Genomic DNA, 12572 nt, shown 5'->3' with positions numbered 1-12572 from the left:
CTTATTTTCACTGAGATTTAATTCTGGCAAAATTTTATTCTTTTTAAAAAGCTCTGCTGTGTAATTAGCAAATGCGAAATTGCAGGATTATAATCTGCTTTTCAGGCTGTTGATCAGAGCTGGTAATCGGTGGCTGAGGTCTCTTCCTTGTTTCTGTTTCTGATCTGTGTGAGTTTATTGGGGATAGACAAACATGACTTACCTTATGCTGATGTAAACCATATTTTGAAGTTTTGGGTGGTTTGCTGATAATGGACAAAACCGGTGGTGGCAGATAGAATCATTTAGATCAGGTTCAGTACTCTGCTGCTCCACTCCCATGTAARTGGAAAGGTAGGTGGAATTTGAGTCCCYCAAAGGTGCTAACACTTGCTTTTTSTTGCACTAAATCRGAGYTTGAAGTCCTTCTTTCAGTACYACTAAATATTAACCAYTGTAAATACATGAGCTTGTCCACCAAGGAGTGGGGAGTTTTTGTTTGGTTTTTTGTTTAACCATATCTAAAGCTCTTTTGGAGCTGTTGAAGACAARATGGGTTAAAGGGGTGCCTTATGCACAGCACACTGGAATATGYTGATCCACATGAAGTGAAAAAAATYTYCCACTTTAATAACTTTTAATAAGCTTTAATAACCTTTTTTCTGCTTCATCTCTTCACGTTCTTTCTCTCTCAGGAAGTAGATTTATTGACTACATGGGAATTCTGTTGTCATTTCTCCCCACCTTTTCCATTAACTATGTTGGTATCCTGATTTCCTGCTGCTGTAGAAAATTTATAATACAAGGGAGTTTGTTGGGGTTTTTTTTCACAGTTGTGCAAGTTGTGTGTGTATGATGGAATCTCTGTTTAAAAATGTGTTGTGCCTGACTGTAGTTTTGTGCTCTCCAGTACTGAACCTTTTAAGATTCTGCAGGGTTTTTATTTTCCCAAAGCTATAGGGCAAGTAWGGCTGCTGACTGACACTGCTGAAAATAAATCTTCTTAACACCACCCTGCACCCCATTTTTACTTYTACAGTGCCTTTCTCATTAGGAGGCGGACTTGCCAATCTCTGTATCTTGATAGTGTTACCATTTTTGGATATACAGAGGACTGTTTCCAACCCATTTACAACACCCATTTATTACTTCGATTATTTTGGAACATTGAAGCAAACCTGGATTTTTGGTTGTTTGAGTTTTGTTTTGTTTCTTTTTTTAACTGTGTGTTTAAATTGTTCTGTTTCATTAATTCTTAACCTGCCTTACTATTTGGACAGTTCAATTTGCATTAAACTTGGTGGTAAATCAAGTGTGTAATTGTGCCACTTGTACTGAGGTGCCCCATGACATTTTCAAAATAATGAAGTGAATACCAGCTGAGCAGGAATATGTTATAATACATGCATTGCTTATCAAAAAACAATCAAAATAAACAAAGTGGGATGGGCAGGGGGAGCRTCTGACCTGTGTTGTCCCCTTTGTGTGTGTGGCATTTGAAAATGTCCAGTTTGCTGATGTGTGTGATGTAAAATACGTGTGATGGTCTGCCAGTGATGTGGTAAACCTCAGTCTTAGAAACAGATGTGTGTTATGAAGTTAGATATTTGTTTTGTTAGTTACAATTTAGATATTTAGTTTTGCATCTTTCCCTTCTCTTCTTCACTCCATCATTTCTGGCAGCCTTGCCTGCCCAGTTGTGTGGGATTTCTGCCTTCCTTACCTTATTGCTGCTGCTGCATCAGTACTCATGCAGCATCTTTGTGGTTTATTCCTTAGGTCTTAGAGATGATAGACCCAACATGGGAGTTTTATGGGTTGGAAAAAAAATTATGTATTCTGTATATTTGCAACCCAGTGCAGCTCAATGCTTTTGGTGTTCTTTTTATCATGGAAAGCCAGGCTYCAAAAATGTCAGCTAGCAGACATGAAATTTGGGCAGCCAACTGTATAAGCTAAGGAAGGATGTATTAAGTATCAAAATATAAATATGTGCCAACTTAATGCTACTTACAGCTTTTTTTTTTCCTTATTCCTTTGAAATGTAACTGGAAATCCAGGGAAATGCTCTGCAGACAAGTCTTAAGGTTCACACTGGGCAGAGTTATGGACTGATACACTGATTAATATGAATTTGGCAGCAGAAAGGAAGATACTTCGCTTAGTATTCAGTAAAATTTCTGCTATTGCTGGTGCAGTGTTAAAGCTGCTGGCTGTAGATTGGCATTAACCAGCTGCTGTTTGTGTCATTTCCCCTGAGGACAGATGTTTTTCATGCATTGCCTGCTCTTTCACATTTGCTTGTAGGCACAAAGCCCCAAAATCCAAGATAGTAAATMATCTAAAAACATTTTAAAATCTAGTGGATGCCATAAAGCAAAAATGATAAACCTTTCAACTTATTTTAACTTACTTCTGTGGGGTTTTTTTTTGTGTGCTGATAACAGAAACTGAGAACTTCAACTTTCAGGCACTTAAGGGAGCTGCAGAGCATATTTTAGGAAGCTTTTAGGTATTTGGGAAGCACCCTTATTTTAAACATAACTACTCTGCAGTGAAGAAAGGATATTTTTAAAATTGTTTGCACCCATGTGGACAGGCCTCAGAAAATGCTGATCTTCAGAGGTGCAGTGACTGTGTGGAATTGTGTGTTCCGAGTTTAGTTACTGTGTCACATGATGAGGAACATTTTATGGCTGAAAATGTAAACAGTCCTGAGGGAAACTCACTGTTCTCGCTTAGCACAGATCTGAAAAGTCATGCAAGATTGTTATGTTGATATTTKTAACATTTTTTCCTTAAGGACCAAAATAATGAGGAGAAGCACGCAGATGGACTTATAGTAAGTTTAAATCTAATCTTTATCTCCTTTTAATTCTGCAGAACATGTGAACAGAGACCTGAATTTCCACTCACTTTGCAACATGCTTCTTCCTTTCTCTAATTTACCGCTTCCAGTGTCTTGTTAAAATTCCTGTTGAGTCCTTAGCTCCTGAGGTTGGCTAACACCCTTGTCTTTAGAAAATAGACTGGTCAGTTTTGTATGGAGTGTCTTGAACAGMAGTGTTGTGAGCGAAAACTTAGATAAAAATCTGCCATGTGAACAGATGAAAGGGAAATTACTGGGRTAGAAATAGTTTTGTGTTCCATCTGAAGTATCTTTGTGTAGGAAATAGATCTGCTCTTTGTGCTTCAAGTAGTTTGTCTTTTCTACAGTGCTGCTCCTTTGATGCAGAGTTGTGTTATGTTTGTCTAAGCAATGTTTCTTCTTTAATAGAACTTCTGCATTTTTAATGTAACTTCTGTCATTTTTGGTTTTGGTCACATGTGATTTCTCTTTCTTTGTTCTTTTTCTGTCACTTGAGTACATTTCAGATACTTTTAATAGGAGATTGGTTTCAGTAAAAACTGTAAAAATCCTGATGTGTTTACATTAGAGCTGACAGTAATTCCCAGGCCTGRGTTGTCTTCCCACTACAAACAACTTTAGCAGTAGGATTCAGTTTCATGTTTATTGTAAATAAAATGAATTATTATGTGCCCTGCAGATGTCACATAATTCAGGTCTTAGTGTGAGGGAACAGATTCTAGAAAAGAGAATTTGTGTGGGTCGATACTTGCACAGGTGGAGGTTTTGCACATTTGGTCTGCAACACAGAAATTTGATAGAAATATTGCAGCTTGGTATAGTCTGAATTTGATTAGCCACTGATCTCATTATCTGTGGGCTGGTTTATACTGGGGAGGAGCAAATATTTCTGTAAGAATATATTAACTATGGGTCAGTGATTGTGAAGTCTGAAATTTTGATTTGGTGGAGGTCAGCATCAGCTTGGGCTAAAGGTCAAGTTTTTACTTTAACCTTAGGCAGAAATATGATCAATGCCACGTTGGGATAATTCTTGTTTCTGTGTGGTTGTTATTGAATTGTTACTAAATTCAAAGTTGGAGACTTTCAGGTGTGCCTTCATCTGTTTCTAACCCATAAAGGCCCAACAAGAAACTCCAGTTCATGTTGCAGCATGGAGAATTGTTTAAGGATGAGGTTACAATCCTGCATACAAAATCAGGGTTACTTTGTTCTTTCTTTATCACACCAGTGTTCTGATCATGTGGATCATTAGTTTCCCTAAAAAATAAGGGAGACAGAGATAGCAGTAGTATCCTATTTATGATAGGACCATCTTGGTTTTTAAGTCTTAACTCTTCAGATGGGCTCATAATTTTAAACTGTGAACTCTGGGGGACAGGGATTGTCCTGTYTTGAATGCATAATTCCACAAGCAGGTGAAGTAATGTGTAAAGGACATTGGTTTTATGCTGAATACAGTGGATTAACAGTATATGTACTGGATTATTTGTATATTGGTTGGTAATACCAATGAAAATGTAGTAAGCTACTTTTATGCCTGTTTTTCATGGAGATTTTTTAAGAGAGATAAACAGAGAATAATATTTCTGTTTTCAGTTTAATAAATCCTGTCCTATAAAAAAAGTAATAGGACTCTTCACTGACTTTTAGAATTATACAGTGTCCTGATTTGAAAGGGATCCACAAGGATCACARTGTTCCAACTCCTGCACAGAACAGCCCCAAAAGTCACACCATGTGTCTGAGAGCATTGTCAAACATCCAAATGTAGGATAAAGTTCAGAATTACAGGTAACCAGGAAAGGAGGCAAGAAAGAAATCTGCCTTTTTTAGGAAAATGGGAGGAAGGTTGAAATGAGCCTGTTTCCCTCAGTCTGAATGCAAACAGAAATTAATGGACTAAAGGGGGAGAACTGTTGTAGACACTTCTTTTAAATACTGTTCTAAAAAAGAGCATGGGGATGAACATACTGACTGAAATTCTGAGCAAACTGAGTAAAGATTTTGATAGTTCTGACAGATCAAGGGGTTGATAYTGGTGTTTAGAAAAGGGTGCCCTTTACCCAGCTAACAGCCAAGCAGTGATGGTTGTGTGTAAACACAAATAGCAAACAGTGCTTAGATGATAGTTTGGATTAAAAGATATGGCATTTAAGGGCTCAATACATAAAACCCAAGAACATACTCTGAGGTCAGGGACTTTTGTGGGCATTGAGCTGACCTGGTGCTTCATTTTCCAAGTGCCCACATTCAGAAGTAGGTTGAGATGTCCTCTRCTGAGCTGCACTGAACACTGTCAGCTTGCTTTGGGAAGAATCTTGGCAACAAAGCTGCTTCATGGCTCTAAGCATGTTGATGATTCTTGTTTTGATTTGTGGGTTGATCTACTGTGGTCTGGACAAATCAATTTAAAAAAAATGAAAATACAGATTACCTATCCTAATTTTTGCCAGATAATTTGCATCTAACTTTCCACTCTTTGCATGCAATAATAATTAATGGATATTGGAAGGCATACCAGAAGCGAGAACCCGAAATAAGAATTCTTTATAGGACGCTTCAAATCTGTGGCAAATTTAATTTAATGTGCAGTCTGTGTAAAGAATTAAAACATTACCACTTTGAAAGTATTTCTTATGTCCTCAACTGTCAATTTGCGTTTTATTTCCTCTCTCAGGAATTCACTATCTTRCATTTGGGCATTTCTCATGCTCACAATGTTCTTGCTGTCTGTGCTTCATTTAGCTTGTTTTAATTGAGGAAAAAACCTGTTCTTTTCCTTCTCTTGCCCAGAGCACCATAAACCCCGTGGACGCCGTGTATCAGCCCAGCCCTCTGGAGCCTTCAGCAATCAGTGCCATGCCTTCCCAAGCTGTCACGCTCCCAGGTGGGTGGGAGCAGCATGAGCAGGGCAGTAMCTGAGTGCAGGGGGACAGGGGACAGGCTCTGTGTCACACAGGACAGGGACACCCTGCTCTTTGTGCTGCACACTCAGCTCAGAGGGGCTGAGGAGCAGGAGGAGAGGGAGGCGCGGAGCATCCTCAGCCAGCGGCTGAATCTGGTTCTCTGGATAAGCTGATTTATTTTTACTTGCTCTCAGTTATTGGCTTAYATTTCTAACTCACTGATAAAAAATAAATGGAACTATAATTTTCAGAAAAGGCCTTCTAGCATTTTTTTWAAATGCTGTCTTTGCTTAATAAAAAAAAGGCGCTATGTAAAAGTGATGCGTACGCGTTTTTCTGTCTGAATGACTTTTATAGAAAACTGTATAATTTTTGGAGGGGAGGTGAAACAATGTGGAATMTCCTTTTGAATTTTGGTGTTAACATATCAAAATGTCCCGTAGAACCTGCCCAGTTGTGCAAGTCAGAGCAGCGACCCTCCTCTTTGCCAGTGGGACCCGTAGTAGCATCGCTCGGAAATCAGACTCCAACACCAAATAGTACAGGTACAGTTCTGGGTAACTGATTGATTGAAATACAAGAAACCCTGTAATTAGTTATTAATACATTATATTAGCCTATGTCTTGCTTCTAATCAACACCATTTGCAGTGTTTTATTAAAGCCAGCTATCTGCTCTTTATTCCCACCATGTATACACAATATGTATGAGTGTTACCAGCTTTCGCATTGCATTCTTGGAGTAATTGGGAGAAACATATCCCTTAAATTTTACTGGTGTTCTGTGCTCTTGATTTTTATAACCTTCCTTTTTGTCTGTTAAACTCAGTATGAGCCTCTCTAATTACTGCTTTTAATTTTGTAATTCCTCTTCTGAGTTCACATCAGTCTTTATTGATTTTGAACAATTCTCGTTGTAGGTGGATTTTGAAAGAATTTGGTTTTAATGAGTCTGTGATTTTTAATACTCCACAGGGAGTGGACAGTCAGCACCTAGCAGCAGTCTCACCTCTCCAAGCCATGTCAACCTGTCTCCAAATACAGTTCCAGATTTTTCTTACTCAAGCAGTGAGGATGAGTTCTATGACGCCGATGAATTCTACCAGAGCAGTTCTTCCCCAAAGCGATGTTTGGAGTAAGTAGCTGACAGTGTGCAGTGTGTGCTCAGAGCGTGGCTTTGTCTGCTTGGTTAAAAAAGGTGGGGAAGGCAAAAAAAACACTTTGTGAACAGTGAGGTTACCCCTGCCYTCAGCCATGGACAGGTGTCTGTGAGGGGGACAGTTTCCCCCTCTGCTCCTTCCCATTCCAGCAGATACACACTGACAAAATCTAACAAAACAAACTTTGGAAGCCCCCAGCTCAGAGCTGTAATGGGTGCATTTCACAAATATTTGCTGCAGCCTTTGGTAAATGGCCAATTCCCTCTCGTATTTGCTAAAAGATATTTTTCCAAGTTGGCACCCTTTTCCCAAAATCTCCTTTTTCTGYTAATTGGAAAATATATTTGAAGAGATGCTACACATTTCAAAGAGGGATTAGTCAGCTGTTTTCTGCCTTCAGGTGTTGTGTGAGGCTGCAGGCTGTCCCATTCCTTCAGCTGCAATCCATTCTGAGCTTTCTGTGAATTAGCATGCACCACATGTATTAATGTCTGTCACTGAACATTTTGATGTCTATCACTAAATTTCTTGTCTGTGAATATCCAATTATAATAATTTGGTCTGAATTACTTAATTTGAACTGTGATAATTTATTACTCTTCTTTAGTTCTTCGGGGTCTGCTGCAGTCCTGACTCGGAGCAGCACAGGGAGCAGCCTGAAACGTCCGGATACCACAGAGTCCCTCAATTCTTCCATGTCTAATGGCACAAATGATGCTGGTAAGTGGCCTGTGGGAACTCTCAGCAAGGAAATATTGATTGTTAATCTGTGTATAAGCTGGGTCAATATATGTAGGATTACATATATATATATATATATATATATATATATATATATATATATATATATATATATATTCATATATAAATAAATATCTATGTGACAAGGGAAGTGTTTTTTATCTCCTTTTGCTTTACTAATGGAAGACTGATGAATTGCAGGATTTAAAACCCTTAGGTTTTGACAATTATATACATGTTAATTAARTACAGTCTGTTTTTAAAGGTTTGGAGTAAAACAAAAGCCATTTGGTGTTTCAGATCTCTTTGATCCTCCCGACGATCGAGAAGATGATGGGGAAGGAGAGTCAGTGGAGGAACATAAAAGTGTTATCATGCATCTCTTGTCACAAGTGAGATTAGGCATGGACCTAACCAAGGTAAACTTGCTGGTGTTCATGGGGGTGGGAGGAGGAGTAAACCCTTAGTTCTGTGTAAAAAAACGTTTACATAATCATTTAACTGCATATTTGGTCTGAGAGCTAGTTAAGCTTTAATCTCTTTAGCATGGTATTTCTGAATTGGATCCTTACTGCAAGGGGGAAATTAACTGCAGAGTAAATATATCCAGATRCTAAAAYCTGGGAATAYAGTTTGCTATGGAATGGAGCTGTTTGTTCTCTTTGAACCTAATTCTTGGGAGTGTTTGTGAAGCTGGCATAAGGGGAATGCTGAAATGTTACTCTTATCTTTAGCTTCCTAAAACAAAAATCTACAAAGTGTGGTGACATTCAATCAAACATGAAAGGGAGAAGTAACCATATAGTGAAATGCTTTGCTTAATTGGGATCTTAGTGAGTAAATAAGTTGCCTGTGTGTTTTGAAATGCTACAGATGGGTCTGGCAGGTAAAGGGTTGGGTTTTTCATGAATGAGATTCGTGCTGGTGTCTGTCTGAGGGCTGAATGAACGGCATTCTGAGGGTGTTGGGCTTTCCAGGCAGCTTGGTTAAATGTAAACAAGTAATTCCAGATTGAGAAAGGGTAGGGGAGATCAACCCTATCCTTAAGTATCCTTAAGTGGATGAATTGAACTGTCCAGTCTGGAATGAACAGTGGATAATAAAAAGATAATGCTTTTCTGGGGAAACAGCCAGCAGCTCACAAGCAAACCATGCAAGGTTTCTTGCAGTTCTGAGTGGGAATTGATCCAAACTGCCTGTTCTGGGAATTGCTGGAATAGCTGAAAATTACTGATCTCAAGTTAGGCTGCCAGGAAGCTTCATGAGMATGTACCTTGTGAGCAGCAGTAACTGATGCTGGATCACACAGTAAATGACACTGAGCAGATCCACAACAATGGAACCTTTGGGAGGTGGTAGAGAAGAGCTTAAACTTCATCTTGATAGAGACACGTAAAGGGGGACTGCAAGAGTGAGTGTAACTGAAAACTGACAGTGTTCACAGAGTAATTCAATCACCAGTGATACTGTGATTCAGAACAGCTTTTGATAGGCTCTGAGTGGGATTTGAATCTGTGTAGGATGAGACTGCTCCTCTGGAATCTTGGGGTTTATAGAAGATGCCAGCTGACCTGCATATGTCAGAACTCACTGGGGAGCTCACAATCAGCTTAGAGCACACGATGCTGTGGGTGCTCTGTTGGCTATTTACAGTCAGTTCAGTTGGTTGTGTACAGGGTATTCAAATACCTTCATCTAGAAGAGTTGTTTTTCTTCACTCAGGTTGTTCTTCCAACGTTTATCCTGGAAAGAAGGTCGCTGCTGGAAATGTATGCTGACTTCTTTGCACATCCAGACTTGTTTGTCAGGTATTTGACTTTGGAACAAGAGCATTCACTGAGCCTCTCATATTGGTTATGGCCCTTGTGGGCAGCCAGAAGTTGGTAGTTTTGAAGAATATCTCTTGAATATTGATTTAAACTTCAAAAATACTCAAAGCAGTTAAATTTCTAGTTATAAAACAACCAAGCACCCATAAAACTTTCTTGTATCCAAGCTACCTGCTGATATTTCATTTTGCCTGCCCTTTTTTTTTCTCTCTGTGTAGCATTAGTGACCAGAAGGATCCCAAGGAGCGGATGGTTCAGGTGGTGAAATGGTACCTCTCAGCTTTCCATGCAGGAAGGAAAGGGTCAGTTGCTAAAAAGCCTTACAATCCCATTCTKGGGGAGATCTTCCGATGCCACTGGGTGTTGCCTGGCACTGAAGGAGAAGATGACATGGTGAGTTTCTTGTGGTGTATTATTTTTGTGCCCAGAATGCAGAGATACACCCCAAAGCTTTGTTAAGTCTGGCAGGAATGGCTTATGCTGTACTTAAGTAGCAAATCAATAAACTGTAGCAATTTCTTAACCAATTTTCCCCTTCTTTCCTTGTTTTCTTGAACTTTCTTTAAGAAGTTTAAATTATCTTGCATCACTAAATTAATTGGTTTTTAAAAAATTACTTGATATGTTGAAAATGTCCTTTTTTTCCTGAACTGTTTCATAGCACTACTTATGAGTTCCTTTCTTTCCAAAGTTCAGATTTTTTGTTTTTATTCTTTAAACCACTGCAGCCCAATGGGTTTTTTTTGGTTGTTTTTCTTTTTTGATACCACATTTAGGCTTCTCGCCTTGGGAAGTTGCAAACAGCGATGTGGGAAGTGCTGTTGTGAGATGCTTCATGTAACCTTAGTGTAGTACATCTGACTAAATGTGATTATTTAGATAAAAATCTTATGTTTTCCCCATTTTGTTTGCTTCCCACCAATTTTTTTCTCAAATTTTGTTCTCTCAGGTGAATGTTTGCACTCCAATGTGCTGGCATAAAGGCAGTGTTGTATTTGTGCTCCCATTGCTTCTAACCATGAMTTAATTACACTTTGCATTCTTTGCCACAGGAAATGAATATTAGTTTATGGTTTTGTGGTACATGAAATCTGATCATTATTAATATGCAGATCAGACTTTTTCAGAAGCAAAAATGAAAACCCTTTCTGCCACTTGAATATGATTTTGTAATTGGGTTTATACGTGAACCTTTCAGTTTAACTGCTTTATTTGGGGACAATTAAAACGAAGACATTTACACCTCAAGTAAGAGAGTAGGAACTCTATCCTTTAGAAAGCATCATAGTTCCAGGACTAAGGAATTACTCCCCATCAGCAAACTGACAAATCCATTAAAATCACTGCACTATATTTTTAGGAGCCGGTCTCGGAAGGACCAGTCCCTTGGGTCAGTAAAAGCAACGTCACCTTTGTGGCAGAGCAGGTCTCTCACCATCCTCCAAGTAAGTTGTGACAGTTCCTTTGCCAGCAGAGGTGGCAGCTGGAGAGGGTGACAATAAAATCAGCTCTCGGCTTAAATCTTGGATTTGCACTTTCTCTCCTGAGAAAGAAGCTGAAAATTGATTAAAGCTGAAAATTACAAACTTTTTTTTTTTTGAGAAACTAATTGCCAACTCTGYTGCCACATAAGTGGGAAGCACTTGGAGATACTTTCTGATGAATGAATTTGGAAACAAAGGTGTCAATGTCTTGTGCTGCTATTTTTAATACCTTTTTCTTCAGTTTCAGCGTTTTACGCCGAGTGTTTTAGCAAGAGRATACAGTTCAATGCTCACATATGGACCAAGTCCAAATTCCTAGGAATGTCTATTGGGGTCCATAACATAGGGCAAGGTATGTGTGTGTAAATTTGATACTAGAAGAGAAATTAAATTCTGCAACTAGGATTTTTATAGAATAATTTATATAAATTATTTAAAGTCGTATTAAATGTAAGCAATGATTGATTTCTGTAGCTGGGGCTAAAGTATCTGGGAATCAGAGTTTCCTTCCACACACTCTGTGTGCTGAAATCACCTAGGACCCAGTTTTTCCCAAAAATACAGCTGTCCCTGCCTCCTCCAGAAGCTGGGCATTCTCAGCATCCATTAAAAATAAAGCTCTTCACCTTTCCTTTTCATGGCACCTGTTTTTAATGACATATTTCAAGAGGTCATTGTAAAAAGTTCTGTGCAGGTTTTTCTTAACATTTTTTAAATCTATTTTTATTTTTCTTTAACAGGGTGTGTCACATGCCTAGATCATGATGAACACTATATTTTGACTTTCCCTAATGGCTATGGAAGGCAAGTAAATGCTCTAATTGGTCTTTTATTTTTTAATGCCTCGTAATGTTTCATTCTTCATATTTATTGGTCAAGAGCTTATAAATATGTGCATTTCTACATTTTTAATTGCAGGTCTATTCTCACTGTGCCATGGATAGAGCTCGGTGGAGAATGCAGCATTAGTTGCTCCAAGACAGGTTACAATGCTTCCATTGTCTTCCACACAAAACCATTTTATGGAGGAAAGAAGCACAGAATTACAGCTGAAATTTTGTAAGCAGCTTTCTTCATCTCACTTTTCTTCTCCTTAAATGCCAGCACTTTAACAAGACAGTCAGGAGTGTAAAATACTGAAACAGCAACACCCAAAAGAACTTAGCTCATCATTACCTGTCATGGGATGCCATTTAAAGCCAAATTTGTGAGAGGAAGTTGCACAGGCCTGTGTCCTACTTTGTCCTGCTCAAAACCATCCTCAGCTGATTCCCAAAGGGAACTTGGCTTTCCTGAATTATCAAAAGTGTCTGCATCATTACCTCTCCTAAAATGCAAATACTGCAGCAAGCCTTGGGATACTGCTGCTCATAATGTGTCACTTAAAGCTCTGCTGCAACCTTTGCCTGTTTTTACCTGTGGTTTGGTGGATTTTGGTTAAATCCTGTGCACAAACCCAGCACAGACAATTCCATGGAGATTCCCATGGTATTTGGAGATGTGCTGTGATGTCAGTAAATGGATGCTGTCACAATRAGGTTTGCAACTTGGTTTCAAATCATGTCTTAACACATCCATGGCACCATTTGAGAACTGTGTCTT

General features: G+C 38.8%; 1 protein-coding gene across 3 annotated transcripts in view; it reads left to right on the top strand.

Annotated features, from left to right (window-relative positions):
* Positions 1–12572, top strand: part of OSBPL9 (oxysterol binding protein like 9) — a 56805-nt gene that overhangs the window by 42691 nt on the left and 1542 nt on the right. For 2 of the 3 annotated variants that reach the window (XM_057367049.1, XM_057367051.1), the window contains 12 exons: positions 2783–2821; positions 5645–5738; positions 6201–6302; positions 6732–6891; positions 7524–7636; positions 7958–8076; positions 9380–9465; positions 9705–9879; positions 10847–10931; positions 11212–11322; positions 11711–11774; positions 11889–12029. In XM_057367049.1, the coding sequence (XP_057223032.1) occupies positions 2783–2821; positions 5645–5738; positions 6201–6302; positions 6732–6891; positions 7524–7636; positions 7958–8076; positions 9380–9465; positions 9705–9879; positions 10847–10931; positions 11212–11322; positions 11711–11774; positions 11889–12029 (1289 nt within the window). The remainder of the gene's footprint in view (positions 1–2782; positions 2822–5644; positions 5739–6200; positions 6303–6731; positions 6892–7523; positions 7637–7957; positions 8077–9379; positions 9466–9704; positions 9880–10846; positions 10932–11211; positions 11323–11710; positions 11775–11888; positions 12030–12572) is intronic. The other variant, XM_057367050.1, reaches the window with a different exon arrangement.

Source organism: Malurus melanocephalus, unplaced genomic scaffold (genome assembly GCF_030028575.1).
Source record: "Malurus melanocephalus ecotype Western Australia unplaced genomic scaffold, MMel_1.1 scaffold_74, whole genome shotgun sequence".
In the NCBI taxonomy this organism is placed as follows: Eukaryota; Metazoa; Chordata; class Aves; order Passeriformes; family Maluridae; genus Malurus; species Malurus melanocephalus.
Note: the sequence above shows the minus strand (reverse complement) of the source record. Positions and strands in the feature narration are given on the sequence as shown.